The following is a 19,720-nucleotide window of genomic DNA, read 5'->3' on the forward strand; positions in this document are numbered from 1 at the left end:
TTGATTTCATGTGAGTGACAGGTTGTCCTGCCCTCATGCCAGTAAACGGGTCATAAGAGAATAGATTGTGTGGCAAGTGGGAGGGTGAGATTGGCTACTTTGGTTAAAGATTGTAAAAGAAAAACATGAACTTTTATATAATAATTATTCTGATAATGTGCACAGATAAATCCTAATAAATACTGAAATATTACATAAAGAAAATAAGAATATCCCATTTTGAATTAGTAGTGACTACAAGGTTTACACCACCTTTAATTTGATTTAAAATCTAGGGCACAAATTACTTTTAGTGGGTATTACTTTTTTACAGTGTAGATGTTTCGACCCTCCTCTCGTCAGGGACCAGGGGCTCTTGCGCACAGGTGCGAGCTGCGATTGGCTGTTTGGAAGCGCGTGTGAATCACACCGGCGTTTGAGTCGCTCCAGACATTCACGCAAAGCGCACTGAGCGGAGAACATCTGCATTAAGAATGGCACACTTATCCTCAATCATACGCCACTAATGCGCAGGAAGAAAATAAACCTCTCCAAAATGCTGTTGGATCTAGAAATACACTGGCAGGATACAGATCATGGATTCTGGATCGCGTTTGATTCGAAGGAACTTCACTGATGCTGTATGAATAGATTTTAAGTGCACAAGAGCGTGCAGTGTTTCAGCGGAGAGCGCGCATTTGGAGAGGCGCAGAGGCTGTTCGCTGCAGATTTTGGATAAGAGTCTGCAGGAGACATGGCTTGCCTGCGCCCTGTGCCATCAGTGAGGAATTATACCGCATCAATCTGTTCTGTGCTCTTCTTTCTGTTTTTCATACTCGGATGCCACCAGGTGAGCAAACACGCGCCTGTTTCTTCAAAGTGATTGCGTTTAATTGCAATGCAAATGATGCATGTTCACTGTTTATCATCCATGTAGAGAACTTCCTGTGCATCTGCAACCCTTCATGCTGGTTCTCGTGTAAAGAATAAACATCTGCTGGAAACACTGCGTTTACCTCACAACACAGGTGAGAGCAAACCTGTCCGATGTGATTGACAGCTGTCAGTCGCATTATTATTATTGTTGTTTCATTTCATGGGATGTGTGAGCAATTTATTAGTATTGCATCATTAATTTAGACTTTTATGAGACTTTCGTTTAAAATTAAAAGAAAGAAACATGGTTTTGAAGGAAAATGACTAAATGGGATGTCGTCGCCAGGGGGCGCTAGATATCCTAATTGATCTGAGACAAATGCACTCTATAATAAAAGTAATAAACTGTTGTGTTGAGATGATAAGGCCGTTTTAAAATGTAATATAATACAAAAATAATGTACTGTATAGGCGAAGTCAGGTTTGAATGTTCTTTGTGGTGACATTTGGCTTAGACAGATCCTGACACACATGCACATACATTTAATTCGTTTTGTAATTAAGGATATACTAAAAACAATAGCACAATAGCAGTTTTTATATAAATATATATAATAATCCAAGGGTTTGGATACAGACTTCTCCTAAATGAAAACCTCTTGAATTGAAAATAAAAACATGTTTATTTCATATGTAAATAAATAAATAAATCCAAACAAGGGTGTCCCCAGATGTCCCTGAAAGTAAGTTTTGTGTGTCGATTCTGTGGACAATTTTGTGCGTGCACACACACACAGAGAGAAAGTGGGGGTGTGTGGCATAAAGATTGGCATGCACTGGGACTTAGTGAACAATGAACAAAGACAGACACTTGAAGAAGCTCTCCATCAATCAGCCAAGCTTTACAAACAGTCTCTGTGTGCACTTACTGCCTTTATCCTGTGAAGAGTCTCTGCACTGTTTGGCATGAGCTTAGAGACTGGAGTAGCCAGATATAATAGCGTGTGTGTGTGTGTGTGTGCGCGCAAGTTTGTGTGAGAGAAAGAGAATAAGAGACGATGAGTGCGTGTGTCTCCATATCACAGCCGAGCGTTAGGAGTGTGTGTCATCAGTGTGTGTCTCTACGGTCAGAGATCATAAATCTGTCTGCTCATGTCTGTAAAAGCATTTATAACTCGAGCCACCAGACCACCGCGAGGATGAGAGGAGCGTGAGTGTGTGTAGAGGTCAGAATCACACAACATTAAAACACGACTTCTGACCTTCGCCCCATGAGCAGCATCTTGACGTGTTCTTCCTATAAATCACATTTGCTTGCATTTGTATAGATACAATCATTTATTTTTATTTTTTTACAACAATCTTTTTTTTTCCCCTGATGTGAATCATTAAATGATAAATGGCGTTTAAATGTTCTTTCTAAGATCTGTATTTGGACTATAGAAACTGCAGCCAGACATATATACTTTATCTGGAAAACCAAAATATTAGTCTTAAAATTAGACTTAAAAAAGGTGTTTGTTTTATTTTTGTATTTGTATTGTTTTTCATTATTAAATAGTTGTGTCCTTCCCAACTTAAGCAGCTTTGACTCGTTTGCACAAAGGATTTACAAGAAAATACTTAAGTCTTTGTTCAATTCAATGCGTTACTTGACGTTTCTTTGGAACAGTTTGTGACATTTACTTGCAGTTTGTGAACATTGTTTCTACTACACCATTTGTTTCAGTGTAATATGCGAATTTGCAGCATTATTGAAAGTTTCAAAAAGATGAGACGCTACATGGATGTCAAAGAAAACGAAAATACCTGAACATCACCCACTTAGCACTTCAAAGTATGTCATTATGCACTGAAAAAACAAAATGGAGTAGAAAAAATTTTCACTCAGAAATTGCTAGTAAATTGTAAAATTAATTTCAAAGAAATGGCAAGTAACACATTGAATTAATCGTACAATGTATAGTGTGGGTTGTACTCTTTCAAAATAAACATAATGCATAATAAAACTAGCGATGCATTATTCTTATTTGCATTTAACATCACATATAAATATGCTTCTATTCAGGAAAATGTTTTGAATAAATGCTCATCAAAACCAAAATTACAACAGAGTGGGACTGTCTGTTTGCTGAACAATGAAAGACAAAAAGTGTTCAGGAAACTAGTGGTTTCTGAACAGAAATAATGCATTGAACTCTAGCATGTAATAACCTAACTTCCTTCCTATGTAGAATATGAGATTGTGGCCCCATATGAGGTGGACCATCAAGGACGTTACATGTCCCATGCCGTGGCCCACCAGCACCGAAGGAAACGCTCCACGGATGGTCAAGGTCACGACCCCACTGTTCACTTTAGGTTCCATGGATTAGGGCAGGACTTCCACCTGGACCTGCAGCCGTCACATGACCTGATGGCACCCAGCTTCACTGTACAAACCCTGGGCAGGAGCGGCACCAAGAGCCTGCAGACTTTTCCACAAGATGACCTCTGCTTCTACCAGGGGGTGCTGAGGTCAAAGGTCAACTCGTATGTGGCCCTGTCTACATGCGCAGGGATGGTGAGTGGGTTATCCTGTTTCAGAGCTGATTGATTATATAAGGAGTCATTTTCAGATTGCAAATCAAGTCTTAAGAATTTATCTTTGCATAAAAAAAAACTATATTAGGGTTTCTCTATTCTATTCCCTCTGAAATGTGGAAGATGAATACTAACCCCAACTGATTTATGATATGCCGTTCAAATAGTTGATAATGATGGTGATGAAAATAGACCAGAAAGAATTTATTTTCTCCTTGGAGAGAATAAGACCCACAACCTCAAACATTTTTGGCATGAACAGTAGAGCGATGACTGTGTCATCATCAATGCATTGAATCATGTTGGCCTTTGAGTGCAAAACTGCTGTATTCATCAGACTAGTCTCCCCATCATCCCATCTGCTTGTTTTCTCCGTGGATTAATGTTTGGTGTGCAGAGAAACCTCAAAGTGCTTTTGTTATTTTGGCTCCCAGGCCGCACGAGATTTGGCTCCCAGCAGACGCTGGAAGAGCAAAGTGACTGTGCCGCAGTTCTCATGACTTTACCCTGACTGGACTGACATAGACTGCCCTGTCCCATCAATAGAGCCCGTCTTAAATCACAGTATTCAAATCCCCTAAAACCAGTGACTCAATAACACATAAATTTGGGTCAGGGGAGGTTTTACTAGAGAACAGAGCCTCCTTTTATTAGTCATTTTGAGGATCTATACTCATCCTCAGTGGAAACAAACACATATTGTTGTCACATAAGCATTAATACATGAGGACGTTTTATTTGTACATAGTTTGTTTTGGCAACGAGGTCCACAGCAACACTGAAAAATTACAAGGAGCTCTTCAAGATTCCATTCCAAATACTCAGTTTTCCATTCAGTTGCATTGATGTTTTAACAAAACACACAATACGTCCGTATCTGAATGTCATTAAATTATTAATTTTTAATAAAATTTGAGAAATTGGATCAGTTGTAGTATTGTTTTTCGGCAACGAGCCACCTCTTGATATTTCTGCCAAACAAACTTTACATATTGCTACTTATCAACGTGTGCATGAAATAGACCCTGAAACAGTCAAAACGCGTCATCGGAGAAGCCCTCGGTCAATGATTTTGGCCCTCCAAAACTATAATGGCCAAAACCGAAAAATTCAGCCAAATATTTTCAGCTGCCCAAATTTTGGTGTATCACAACATTGTTGTGTTCATATTTCAGTCAAACCACACCAGAGTTTGTTTGAAAGAAAACCAAGACCCATCTTTTCAGTGGGTCTCGGTCCGCTTGTTTGGTGTGTGACAGGGTTCGGATGGCACCGTTCACACTTATTCAAATTAACCACACTAACAGAGCAATCGGACCAGGGATCGTTTTAATTGAAACAAACATGGCAAGTGTTCGAACACACCATAAATCTATATTCATGCGGTTTACTACAAACCTTGCATCAATCATTTTCATTGATTTTCACTAAGCGCTGTCTGTCTGGATGGGTTAAGGCCAAGGACGTCTATCAATTTGCTATCTATTTGCCATATTTGCTCACGTTGATCTTTTCACTTATTGCCTGAGCCATTGGTGCCAGCATTATGGTGTGGGACTAATCGAGAAAAAAAAAAAAATTCCAAACCTTGATCCCATGGTTCGCACTGGCCCAAGTCACAACATTATGTCAAATGGAGATTCATAGCATTAACAGAACTACATCACGACTGGTGTGAATGATTTAAATCTAAGTACAACAATTATTGCGAAAAAAAAGTTTTAACAAGCGCTGAATGATGAAACTACTTGCTCTGAGTATGATCTGATTTTTCACTCTGAGATAATCTCTGTTAGTTCATTTCCTTATGACTTTTAACCTCTGTGTGATCGTCAGCCTTTAAATGGAGGCAGATCAAATCTTACTGTCATTGAAAATGTACTAGGTCTACTGTTGAAATATGTTTTGGCAGTAAATGGTGTAGACTATCACACTGTCCCCAGCTGGATGTGATTAGCAGGGGTGCAGAGTCATTAGTTAACTCTGCCTCTCCTTACTTGTCCTGTAAAGCCCATGTATAAATTCCCTTTGAGTAGCTGAGACCAGGTTGGCAGATCACCACAAGAGGTTGGAAGGGCTTTGATGACAGTCGGAGTTTGTCATAAAATGTCCTAACTGTAAGTTTAAAGGCCTTAGGACTAGGCGAATAGGCCTCAATGATTTCAAGCTGACGGCTTTATACAAAAGGGTACAATAGTTGACTTTAATGGTGGCACATGGGATGCCAATTAGGAGGGTCATTGGAAATGGCAGTCTGGGTTGAGACGAGTGCTGTGCCTTGGAAACTCCACACTGAAAGTCTTTCTGAAGTGTCGCCAGTCTACAATAACAGGCTAATTGTGAGTGATGTCAGCCATAAACTGAAGCCATAAATCTACATTTGGACACCCAACCCCAATGCTGTACTGTGGATAACACCGAATTTAAACTGATTAACATTATTACTTACATGAGAGAAAATGCTTAAAGTCTACATCAAAACAAAATTTACTGTACATGTTCCTGGTCTTGTTAAAGGAACCCACACATTATGTCATAATTTACCCATCCTCATGTTGTTCAAAACTCTTTCTGCTTTCTTGTGGAGAACTCAAAACTTTCAAGCACAAAAAAAACATGAAAGTTGTGTAAAAGTAATCCATACAACTCAATCTGGGTATGGAATGTCCACTTTTCCAGGCAGTTTCTAATGAGAAAAATCCCTCCTTACTGTATATTCATTTTATGTTACATTATGTAATTTAAGTCTTCCCCCAATGGAATTTTCCAACATTTATGAGACAACACTTCTCCGCCATTGACGGAAATTTCTGGCTTTCCGTGTTTTCAGTGTTATACTGTAGGGGGCGCTATGACACATCTTGTGAAAGAGTACTGAATCTCCTCATCAAAAGACATGTGAAGAAGAAGCAGAAACAAGCGATATAGGTAATATGTATAATAATGTAAAATATGTCAAATAATGTCATGAACAATAGAAACATAAATCAAAACTGCTTATAACGTTACTGAATGAAATGTCGACCCAGGACGAGGTATAGGATTCTGCAAGCTTTGGGGTGTTGATGGACTCGATCTACTCCATCTATGTTTTGATCATCGTTCTGAATCTGATCCAGACCTAGTCTTTGACAAAAAAACATTATTTTCTCAGCTTTTTGCTCAAAATTTTCCTTTTTATTTTTATTAAACTCACCCACATTCAAATGTTAAAAAATAATGCATAAAGCTTCTTTCTTTTGATATACTGCATGTTCAGATATTTATACAACAAAATATTCTGCGGCCATGAAACTTTTATGAAAATGATAAAAAATGGCAATCATTTTCAAAAATGCAGGTGGGGAAAGAGTTAAATACGTTGTGAATGCAGTTTAATGTTTACTTTAAGGCTTTAAAGAGGAACTACTTAAAGATATGAAATCTAAGAGCTGTGTCACAGGCACATTAAAGGTACGTTTACACAACAACGATGTACTAAAAACGGAAAAGATATTCCTTTGCGCTATTCGCTTACAGACGACAGCGTTTTCAAAACAATACCGTCCACAGGGGTCCGCGAAAACTATTAAAACCGCTGTATTATTCATGCCAGGCCAGTAGTAGGCCACTTCTAGAAATACTACACACCAATAGACTAAACGCATAATGCGCATGACCTCACAGGTTTTACAAATTCGCATTTTTGTAGTTTACACGTTTTTGTAGTTTGTGCTTTCGGGCCCCCAAAACACATACAAAGTTTGCCATTTTAAGTTGAAAGCGGTATCGTGTAAACGGCCCCTAAGACACTGACAGTCCGACACTGGTCTAAACTGAGAGTTTGTAGCATGTCACAGCTGCTTTTGTTGGTATGGGTCCTTTTATATTGAACTGATTTTGTTCACTCTCAATTAAAACCAAGAACAAACATTCAATCCCAAAGAAATTGTTTGATTTCTGATCCCAAGCTGTTTCGAAGCAGGACCTGGTGCATAGGTTCTTTCTCTTTCACCTAATTTCCCACAATGCTTATGATTTAGCATTCATCATTTGGCTAAACCAAACCATGCAACCCCCAGCAACTCTTCAGATCTCTTGTCCAAAATATATACATTTTTATCCCTCATAAAACAATCCCAAGTTTCACTCTCCAGGCTTTTAATGTAGCTTTGATGGACTGACAGAATTAAAGACTAACATATTTATTTATAATGAACAGAAATGGAGCGTAGCATAATTTGCCCTGTACAGAGCAGAAAGAGGCGCCATGGATGACTAATTGTTGGCGGGAGGTTGTTGGCAATGTGCAAGGATACATGCGATCCTGCTGGATATGGTGTTTCTGAGGAGCTCAAGTTGATTTAGTCTAGATATATATAGTCAGCATTCATGCAATGAAATGTCAAGGAAGGGGTTAAGACTCTGAATCTGCCTCTTCACAACAAGAACAGCAACAGTTAGTCACTGAGATGATGTAAGAGAATTTAAAAAACGAATCATCGACACCCTTCCCAAATAGTTTCAGCTGGCATATAAACTCTTATAGCAGCTCTGAAGAGGTCCGGTTTCAGCTTCTAAAATCAGCAAGGCAAGTACAAGCCTCTCTCTCATGGAAATAGGAACAGCGTCAGGTGCATCGCTCATATCCGCTCAGCTCCTTTGATTAGAGTTCCTGTAGGGTCGTGCCTGGATCTGCCCATTTCCCTGAGTGCGGGAGTGCAGCTGTTATTTTTCTCCCAGGTAGCGTCTCAGCCCGTCTTCTGGAGCTTTATGACTGCTATTTGCACCTTGTAGCTCTCAGTGTGTAATTTCATGAGAGGTATTTAAGGAGGCAGCGCAGACATTTGTTTTTAGTTAAGCTTGTCTTGGACCAGGGAGACTGAGGCTCAGATTTGTGGCAGATGATTCTTACGTGTTACTTATGCAGGAATGTCAGCAGCACCACTCCCGATTGACAGCATGGATTTCCACTGTTTACTTATGCTAAACTGTGTGCTTGAGCACAGAAATGGAAAGGTACAGATTTCCCTGGATAGATCAACAAATTTATGGTTTCCTTCATGACTCCCCTCTTTCCTCTTTGGCAGTTGCATTAGACCAAATTTGATATAAATTTAACTGAAATTTGATTTGTTTATCCATTACATCAACCAGCATTTATCGAACAACATAATTCAAGCTCTTACGACAACAGCGATTTTCATTTTTGCAGTGCAAATCTTTGTTGACACATCTTCCAGCTTTCAGAACGGCAGAATTGATTTATTCTCCCAGCAGAGAATGGCAAAAAGAACAGCACCAAAGGGAATTGTATTGCTTATGAGTTGCTCATTTATAGATGTTTCTCTTAAAATTCCTTAGCAAAAAATAAAAATAGAAATGAATATATCTCATTTGCGATTTTCTCTTCTCTGGATTAAAATTCAATTTCAAAGAAATGTCACTTGCCAGATTTGTTTGCTTTGTCAGATGGCAGACCTCTCTAGGTGATGGTGAAGAATATGTAAATATATGTTGCCTTTATTTAATCTGATCACATGAACTAAAACTCCGAAAACAGGTTAGCAGTTTCTCTGTCATAGTGGCTCTGGAAACAATTTCCAGTGAGTCTTTAAAGCAAAGGTCATCAGCAAATTAAAGTTCTGTGATAGCCTGAGGTAAATAGGGCTCAGTAACTGGAAGTGATGTCACAGAGGATGAACACTAAGTGTAGTGCATAATATTAGAAAGATACCATGTGCATTTAATCACATGAAAAACACGACACAGGTCACTGCAAGGTCGCTCTCTGTCTGTCTGAATTATGTCAATGAGATCCCGAACTGTCTTCCTCAACTAACCAGAAGCCATAATTGCAATCCTGCGGGATTCTATTGACTAAACTTTGGATGAATAGGAATGACCGACTGGAAGACATGCAGTAAGCGTGTAGACAGCATGAAAGCGTAATCACCATAAATCGAGTCGACTTTGGGAATTAGTCTTGACAACTGCTAAAACTCCCAACATGAGAACAGCAGGCCGGAGTCATGCGGAGTGACCAGTCATGCCTGAACTTCATCCTACATCTAGCCTGAAAGCTTTGGCACTGGCAGAGGTCGCTTCTGTTGACTAAACCCTGTGATCTGGTGACAGAAGACGAGCGTATCTCATGAGGATTGCTGCCTTGACACCAAAACAACTGGGTAATTTTGCTCTTTGAAGTCCTCAGCGTCCAATAAAGGATCAAATGCTTGACTGTAGGACCTTTGGTCTGGGGTGAGATTAAGTCCCAGGTGTTGTTCTCCTGATGGAGTCTTGAATCACTGCTCTGGAAGCGCCTGGATTAATCTGTTTACAGCTGCTAATGATATCAACTTTCCTAACGAACTAAAATCTGATCCACAGCCAGTGGTTATTGACATGTGACTTTCCTCCCACACTGAAATCTAGCTGCGTTTCTTCTGATTGGTTATTTTTAGGCATCAACATTAATTTTATTGCTGTACTATAAAATATGGAGTGACATCAATTCTCATTCATGGTCATAAATTATCGGATATTTGGTTTCACTTTATTTTGATGGTCCCTTTAACACATTCTGTTGACTATAAGTAACGTTGCACCTACATGTCTACTAACTCTCACTAGAGTGTTAGTAGAGTATTAGTAAACTGGTAGGGTTAGGGTTAGAATAAGTTGACATGTAGTTGCAAAGTTACTTATAGTCAACAGAATGTGTAAAAGGGACCATCAAAATAAAGTGTTACAGGATATTTTTTACAATCATCCTGTAAAAAGTTTTAACCTGTGTCTTAGATTTTTCCCTAAACCTAACTAAGTCCTATCTCATCTGGCCTAAGTCTACCTGGGCCTATAATATTTATACTCTAGCGCGTCTACACATCGACGTCGGCTGAGTATTACCCTATACCCTAGCGCGTCTACACATCGACGTCGGCTGAGTATAACCCTATACCCTAGCGCGTCTACACATCGATGTCAGCTGAGTATAACCCTATACCCTAGCGCGACTACACATCGACGTCGGCTGGGTGCTAATCCTATACTCTAACGCGTCTACACTTCGACGTCGGCTGAGTCTAATCCTATACTCTAGCGCGTCTACACATCGGCGTCTGCTGAGTATTACCCTTTACCCTAGCGCATCTACACATCGATGTCGGCTGAGTATAACCCTATACCCTAGCGCGACTACACATCGACGTCGGCTGGGTGCTAATCCTATACTCTAACGCGTCTACACTTCGACGTCGGCTGAGTCTAATCCTATACTCTAGCGCGTCTACACATCGACGTCGGCTGGGTGCTAATCCTGTCTAGCGCGTCTACACTTCGACGTCAGCTGAGTCTAATCCTATACTCTAGCGCAGTGATCTCAAACTCAATTCCTGGAGGGCCACAGCTCTGCACAGTTTTGCTCCAACCCTAATCAAACACACCTGATCCAGCTAATCAAGGTCTTCAGGATTACTAGAAACTTCCTTGCAGGTGTGAGTTGGAGCTGGTTGGAGCTAAACTGTGCAGAGCTGTGGCCCTCCAGGAATTGAGTTTGAGATCACTGCTCTAGCGCGTCTACACATCGACGTCGGCTGGGTGCTAATCCTATACTCTAGCGCGTCTACACATCGACGTCAGCTGGGTGCTAATCCTATACTCTAGCGCGTCTACACATCGACGTCAGCTGGGTGCTAATCCTATACTCTAGCGCGTCTACACTTCAACGTCAGCTGAGTCTAATCCTATACTCTAGCGCGTCTACACATTGACGTCGACTGAGTCTAATCCTATACCCTAGCGCGTCTACACATCGACATCGGCTGGGTGCTTATACCTGTTCCCCTAACTAGCTTACTTCCTGCGCAGGAATAATCGACAAACAGACTTCAGCAAATGTCCTCTAAATGCTTTAATCACGGCCGGAGGATCTCTCGAGCAGTTCTCAGAGAATCTCCCCCAAGAAGAAGCAAGGCCGGAGGATCTCAGACAAATTCCATTGAGAATCCCATCAGCTAACACAAATACAACAGCTTTTATAGAATAGGGAGGTATGGCAAAATGATATGAATTTGATTGGTTCTTCATATGCAAACCCTTCTGTTACTAGGTAAAGCAAACTGTTTTTAATGATTACTTCATTGTTAATCACAAATTTAGTCATCTGTCTAGTTTCATTTCCCATATTTGTTATTTATACACTCACACAACCAAAGTAAAAGGGATATGGCAACACAACATACAGCATTCAAAAATACAGGACAGAACATTTTAGTACATTGTGTTAGTTTTGTTAGGCCTAAAAAGGGAAGTAAGGTTAAATGTTAGAGGCATGGTTAGTTTAATATACAGTTTACTATTTTATCTATTAAAAATCCACCACACCTGCAACTGTTCTTTTAAAGAGCCAGTTGTGTCTTTCATTTTAATACTTCGTTGTAAATACACAGTATGTGTGATGTGGTAATTGAAATGTCTAATTATCATTGCACGTCATGGCCAGTTCCAGAATCACTCAAGTGTTGTTTGAAAAGGCGCGTGTTGAAATCTATCAGCAGTTACCTCCCATACAGGCGTTAATTACGTGATGAGATGTGTATCCTCTACACACACTGTGATCTTGGATCGGGGATGTTTAGTCTGGCACGACCTGTATGGCTTTGCTCGTTGATTACTTAAGCGTGGAGTGAGGCAGCGTTCCTTGAGCCAGCGAGACCAGATCTCTGCTCAACTGTGTAGGCTAACAAAAGTGGGGGAAAAATAGCATCAAAACAGCAGTTACCAGCTTAAACCAGTCTTTATTGGGTAGATCAATTTGAACCTTTGTAAACAGGACATGCGCTCTTCAAAGTTACATTCCCACATTGATGACGATTGTGATCCATGTTTCAAGATCGATACATATGCAGGAAAACAAGTGAATTTTTACACCCCTACTTCTGCTCAATTCACAAAAATGGTTCTCTCAGTTATGGGCCATCATATTTTACCTTACAAGCCCATTAGAAACCTCAGTCCTTTAATGTACTTGTGTCCTCCAGACAGTTTCTCTTCATGCACAAATCCTGAACTTAAATGCAACCCGCTTTGTCTTCTCTTTCCAGAGTTCAACATGTTTTACAGCCTATTGTCTGTACGGTTGCCTTGCAATGAGCTTAAGTGTTTTTGGCAATGACAAATGATAATCAGATGCACATTGGGTTCAAACAGGTTCTCAGAAGGGCTTTTCTGTTTGTTTGGAAAGGAGCTTATCCTCTGAGCCCAATTGAAGGTAATTATCAGACCGCGCTGAAGCGCCTGCACAAATGAGTTCTCGCTCTGACCTGACGTGACATTTGGATGAGGGTTTGAAGAGTCCTTGGGATCTCCAGATTGCGAGGGACGTGAAGCTTGTTAGTGTTAATGACAGCACAGCTTTCCAAAGAAGTGTAATTTGGGCGTTTGTGTCATAAACGAGTCGGCTTGACATGCACGTTCTGCACCTCATATGTGATCGGTACTGATTCTTGAACAGTTTGGAAATCAGACTCAAAATAAATCTTCAATACAGATGTTTTTTGCTTTTGAGAACATTAGCAAAGAGTCTGTTTTATGTTCCAAAGCACATTAACACATCAACATTATGACAGTGCTTGCAAAACACTGTACTGGTCTTCCTCATTCATTTTATTCATGGTTAGTTCATCCTTAATGTATAAACTGCATTCAGACTTTGTAGATCATTTATTATAAATATATATATTTCAAATAGTATTTAATAAAAAATATTTTATTTTATAGTGCAGTGGTAAAATTACAATACAAATATTTACATATTAATGTCTACATTTTCAAATGTTAAACCATCAAGCTTTTATTTTGGCGGTTTTAGAGTGAAGATTACTGTGTTTGTTTTACACGTGCAACTCATGAGATAATGTTTCAGCGTCTCAGCTGCTCGTTTCACAGTAAATGAACCAAGATGCTGAAACACTGTATCTCTGAAACTTGCAGTGCACATATATGTATTCAATTAAATTGCAGCCTTCGTGATTTGACATTAAGCCATATAACAATATTGACTTAATTTGGATATATTGTGCCGCTCTAGATGTAATTTCTCTGGATGAGCTGGCATTCCTGACTTCCTTTTGCTGCCTTGCAAGCACTTTTGTTTCCTTCAGGAAATGGACATCTAGTGTTAAGCACCTATTGTGCTTTTTTACATTTTCAACTTTCTATTGTGTGTAATGTTGGTGTTTGAGCATGAAACAAGTCTGCAGGGTTAAAAAGCACAAAGTCACTCCAAAGGGAGTTATTCTCTATATCAGTGTCATTGTTTCTGAACTCCCTGAAATGCCTCCATTGTAGTCTTGAGTTTTCTTTCTGGAACGTACAAATCACAATATTCCTGTAATGTGGAGTCAACAAAGTTGGGATCCATGTGCAGCACAAAAACTGAACAAAATGGTGAGGTCTGGTTGAGTTGCGTAAGTAATGTGTTGTCGCGATGACCAAGAGACGCTGTTTTTTCCACTTCTGCATAAGTCGTGCTTGCAAAGGTGGTTCGGACTGATTAGCTTGTTCTTCCTGACTGAACCAATATGGCAAAACCCACATTGGTGTGGCGGTGTCCGGGTTTTACACTGGATAAATTAATAAAGCAGTAGTGACACGTAACCTGGCAAGTATCTTCACTTACCAACTTGCAACACAGACTGCCTTGCTAAAACACACATATGTGGGAGATGCGGAACTCAAAAAATAAAAGAGGACTTGAATAAGTCCATTAATGGCATGCTTGAGTGATGCTCTTAACGAACTATGTTTTATTTCCTCTTTCCATATTGTGAATAATAAATGTGTATCATTTTAATTTGCTTGTTACATAATGGAGCCTAACTTATTGTAATAATTATTTGACGTAGCCTATTTTTACACTCAGAATTTTTCCAGAATTATGGCATCTTCACGTACTAAACTGCATTTTTTTTTCGTGCTGGAGGTACGCTATTAAGTCAAGTCAAGTCAAGTCAAGTTTATTTATATAGCGCTTTTCACAATACAGATTGTATCAAAGCAGCTTCACAGTATTAAATTAAAATAATACATTATTTTGTTTCTAGTGGAAAACGTCCACGTTTGGTAATGCTGATCAATAGTATTGTTGATTGATTAATTAAATTAAATATCCCCAACTGAGCAAGCCAAAGGCAACAGTGGCAAGGAACCGAAAAAACTCCATCAGGTGACCTGATGGAGAAAAAAAAAAACCTTGGGAGAACTCAGGCTCAGTTGGGGGCCAGTTCTCCTCTGGCGTCTATGAACTAGAGGTCGGATTTAACTGTAAGATTAAAAGTATTATATGAATGCCTGGCTGAAGAGATGCGTCTTTAATCTAGTTTTAAACTGGGAGAGCGAGTCTGAGCAACGAACAGTATCTGGAAGACTATTCCAGAGTTTTGGAGCTAAATGTGAAAATGCTCTCCCTCCTTTGGTGGACCTAGATATCCTAGGTATGACCAAAAGCCTCGAATTTAGTGATCTTAAAGAGCGCGATGGATTATAGGTCGATAGAAGGTCTGTTAAATAGACTGGAGCTAAGCTGTTTAGGGCTTTATAAGTCAGGAGCAATACCTTGTAATTAATACGGAACTTTATAGGTAACCAATGTAGTGATGATAAAATTGGTGTTATATGATCATATTTTCTTGATCTAGTAAGAACTCTAGCGGCGGCATTTTGGACTAACTGTAGCTTGTTTATTAAGGATGCAGGACAACCGGCTAATAAAGCATTACAGTAATCTAGTCTCGATGTCATGAATGCATGAACTAACTTTTCTGCATCAGAAACTGATAGCATGTTACGTAGCTTAGCAATGTTTCTAAGGTGGAAAAAAGCGGTTCTTGTAACATATGAAATATGATTTTCAAAAGACAGGTTGCAGTCTAGTATAACACCCAGGTCTTTTACTGTAGAGGATAAAGTAACAGGACATCCTACTATGTTAAAGTTGTAGTGTGAGAGGTTTTGTGGGCGGTTTTTTGAACCGATGATTAGTACCTCTGTCTTGTCTGTATTTAATAAAAAAAATTGCGCGTCATCCAATCTTTTATATCTTTAACACACTCTGTCAATTTGGATAATTTAGTGTTTTCATCTGGCCGTGATGAAATTTAGATTTGAGTGTCATCAGCATAACAATGGAAACTAATTCCATGTTTCCTTATAATATTTCCATGTGGCAGCATATATATTGAGAATAACAGAGGGCCTAACACAGATCCCTGCGGCACTCCATAGTTTACTGGAGTTATAGTTTACTGAGTCGATTTTTCTCCATTTAAATAGACAAAATGGTGGCGGTCAGATAAGTATGATCTGAACCAGCTTAATGCTTGTCCTTGAACACCAGTATAATTTTGTAGTCGATCTAAGAGTATTGTGTGATCTATAGTATCGAACACAGCACTAAGATCAAGTAAAACTAGTATTGAGATACAGCCTTGGTCAGAAGCTAATAGTAAATCATTTGTGATTTTAATGAGCGCAGTTTCAGTGCTATGATGCGGTCTGAATCCAGACTGAAACTTTTCATAGATGTCATTTTCTTGCAAGAAAGAGCCCAGTTGGGCGGATACAACTTTTTCTAGTATTTTAGACATAAAAGGAAGATTTGAAATGGGTCTATAATTTGCTAGGTTATTATGATCTAATTGTGGTTTCTTAATGAGTGGTTTTATAACTGCCAATTTAAATGTTCTTGGAATATGACCTAAAGATAAAGATGAGTTAATAATATTGAGGAGAGGCTCTTCCACTACAGGTAACACTTCTTTCAGTAGTTTAGTGGGTATAGGATCTAATAAACATGTTGTTGTTTTAGATGAAGTGATAAGTTTATTTAACTCTTTGTTCTATAGTTGTAAAGCACTGTAATTGTTCTTGCGGGGTGATAGTTGAGGCTGGATTATAATGCGCGATTGAGGACTGAACGTTTACAATTGTGGTTCTGATGTTTTCTATTTTCTTTGTGAAGAACTTCATGAAATCATTGCTACTAAACTGTAACAGAATATTTTGTTCAGGTGACATCTGTTTATTTGTTAGTCTAGCCACGTGTCGTGTGCAGAGTGATGTTAACATTTAAGCTAGCTGGTGAGAGAAAATGGCACTATCAAAGAGTCTAAAGAGGAAAGTTGACAGCGAAAATAGGGCACAGCCTTCAAAGAAGAATGGAAAGACAACTATGCGTTCATCCTACCTAGTTTTGCAAAGCTGGTGTCTTATCTGCAACAAAGCGATCCACAGACTCTTTTGAATGTCTTTGAGAACTTTTCAAATTAAAAGCTCTCAATTCATCTCAAAATAAAACATTGCTGCAAAAAAATTCTCATACTTTTATTCTGAAGGCAACATGTAAGTATGACGGCATAATGTTTTGAAGACAAAGTGATTGTGAGTAACTATCGCTGTCATGACAGATCTATTTCAAAACCAGCCGCTATCAAAATAATCTGGCTGCGGGCATGGGCCAGGTATTACTGCCTGTTGCCAACCCCTGCTCTTAGATCAGACTGCTCTTTTTAGAAGGCAGGTTTTAAAGAAACCAAAACTAAAACAGTGTTCAGATAGAGGTTGAAAACTGGTGCTGCAACAATGTAAATTATAAAAAAATAAAAGAATAATGAGGTTTTTTTTATTACATGATGTAAACGCATTCTAGTAGACCCTAAACAAAATTATGAACTTGTAAATGAGCATACAGTAATAGAACCTCTTTAATGTTGTGGATATGAAGACTGCAAGGCATTGACCAGTGTGTTTTCCCTCTAGTCAGGTTTGATTAGAACTCAGGATATGGATTACTTCCTGAAGCCACTGCATCCACATCAGGCACTTCTGGAGAACTTCTCAGCACCATCTGACCACCATCCCCACATTCTCTACAAGAGATTCATGCCACCACAGACAAGCAAAGGCAGAACCAGGAGGTCCTCTGAGCTAAAGACGGTCAGCAGAAAAGATTCAGCAGTCCCATATCTGTGGAGAACCAGCAGACAAGATGAGAGAACCGCACACACACAGACGGATCCAGAGGAGACCCAGCGTACCCCACACAGTCATGACAACTTCAACTACACTACACGGCAGAGACAGCACTTCTGTGGACGACGGAAGAAATGTATGTAAGGACATTCTCTCTCCAACCGCACCTTCAAACAGAGTTGCTTTCCATTACATGGTTCAGGTCTAGTAGCTGGACTGTCAAAGACATTCATTAGGAGAGGAGGGGGTGTATTTTAGACAACAGTCATATGTAAAAAGGTCACAGCTGTTCAAGGGTCAGCTTGAACATGTTTTCATGACATCATCTTGTATTGTGTTTGGTCTGGGATGAATTATCTTCACCTACTCTAAACAAACACCACATCCTCACACCGCATTTGAACCCTGAGTAATATTTTGCAAACCGAGTAACCAAATCTTATGTGGGATGTGAGGTAACAGCTAATACATTTTGACACACATGGCGTGCATTAATGTCTCGTATGGGCCTGAGCTTTCCAGACACAGATTCAGCTTTTTTCTGAACTAGTAATGCACTTTCTTTGGGGAACCAGCATTGACTCTGTGACCCAGTGTTGATATTGTCTTGGTCCTGTGTTTCAGATATGCCTAAACCTCCTGAGGAAGATATCTATATTTTCCCGGATGAATATAAGTTAATGCCCAGAGGGAAGCGAGCCATTACGTTTAAACCTCATCCACGCCAGAGGCTGAATGTGGAGACGCTGGTGGTGGTCGACCGCAACATGATGGACAATCATGGCCATGAGAATATAACCACATATGTCCTTACTGTTCTTAACATGGTAAGATGCATGTAATGAATCCGTCCATCCGTCCATTTATCCATCCATGCATGCATCCATGCATCCATTTATCCATCTGTCTGTCTATCCATGCATCTATCCATCCATCCATTAATCCATCCATCCATGCATCTGTCCATCCATCCATGCATCCATCCATCCAGCCATTTATTGCACACATGCATGCATCCATCCATCATCCATGTATCCATCAATCCGTCCCTCCATTCATCCATCCCTCCATGCATCCATCCCTCCATGCATCAGTCCCTCCATGCATCCGTCCCATGCATACATCCATCCCTCCTTCTATGCATCCATTTACCCATACATGTATCCACCCACTCACCCATCCATCCATACATCCATCTATCCATTACATTGATCCATGCATCCATCCATTCAGTTCCCAGTTTTCTGTGTTCATGTATGTTTTGATTGCATGGAAAATGATGTCTAGTTGAGGTCAAAGCATCTGGTTGACCAAACAAAGTAGTCTATGATTGCTAAAAGTCAAAGTGAGTCTCTTTGGGGTGAGCACACTGAAAAAAACTTGAGCACACATGAAAACATTATTGTTGAGTAATCAAAATTGGATCATGTTACATGCTGTGAACATAACCATCAAACCCAGGATTTTTGAAGGTGTGTTAAAAGTGTTTTACAAAGGATCAGTGAAATACTGACACATGAAACCAAACTGGAAGCCTCTTGTGTTGGTGTCAACGAAAAGAAAGACAAAATAGCAGAACTAAAATGCCTTGTATTGGGAACTAAGTGCTTGTATTTATGTTCCCTGAGCACTTTAAACCATCTCAGGGACTTTGTCTTCAGTTCTGTTTCAAAGGCCAGTGAAATGTGGGATTAGGGATTCCCTTAAGTACATGTGGTATGCCTCCAGAGACATGACACTTTGAAGAACAGCCACACGCTTCTCATTTTTCCAAACAGAAGCTTCTTATTGCTCTATTCAAGAAAGTCAAAGTTCTTGAAGAATGTGGAGTCAAAGAGTTTAGATGCCTCCACGTCTATGCACAATCCTGTAGCCTAATGCTGATTTTTGTGCATTGTTTCTCATCTCCAAAAAGGTCTCAACGCTTTTCAAAGATGGCACGATTGGAGGTGACATCAATGTTGTAATTGTTGGACTAATACTGCTGGATGAAGACCAGGTGAGTTTAAGGTGCTATGAATTTTATTGCAGTGGAGATTTTTGAAAACAGAGTAAAAGATCTTGGCTCTATGGCATTGATAATGTGTGTTCAAATGAATATCTTACACCAACACCAAGTGCATATTTGTAAAATGAATGAGAGTTAAAGCCCTCTGGAGGCGATTGACGTCATGGACCATGAGAGGTTTAGATAACACAGAGCTTTGAAGCCGAATGAAACATTGCTTCAAAAGGTGGATTTTATTGTCCTTGAGAGGCTTGTCTCTTTCAC

At 39.6% G+C, this 19,720-nt stretch overlaps 1 protein-coding gene across 3 annotated transcripts in view; it reads left to right on the forward strand.

The window, feature by feature from the left end:
* The first annotated feature begins 418 nt into the window (after positions 1-418).
* adamts16 (ADAM metallopeptidase with thrombospondin type 1 motif, 16) overlaps positions 419-19,720 on the forward strand; it is a 78,037-nt gene continuing 58,735 nt past the window's right edge. For 2 of the 3 annotated variants that reach the window (XM_079894187.1, XM_079894188.1), the window contains exons 1-6: positions 419-829; positions 917-1,007; positions 3,090-3,418; positions 17,236-17,584; positions 18,073-18,275; positions 19,364-19,447. In XM_079894187.1, coding sequence (XP_079750313.1) covers positions 734-829; positions 917-1,007; positions 3,090-3,418; positions 17,236-17,584; positions 18,073-18,275; positions 19,364-19,447 — 1,152 coding nt within the window. In that variant the 5' untranslated portion in view covers positions 419-733. Of the gene's footprint in view, positions 830-916; positions 1,008-3,089; positions 3,419-17,235; positions 17,585-18,072; positions 18,276-19,363; positions 19,448-19,720 lie in introns of those variants that run through there. The other variant, XM_079894189.1, reaches the window with a different exon arrangement.

This window comes from Squalius cephalus (assembly GCF_949319135.1).
Source record: "Squalius cephalus genome assembly, chromosome: 15".
Taxonomy (NCBI): Eukaryota; Metazoa; Chordata; class Actinopteri; order Cypriniformes; family Leuciscidae; genus Squalius; species Squalius cephalus.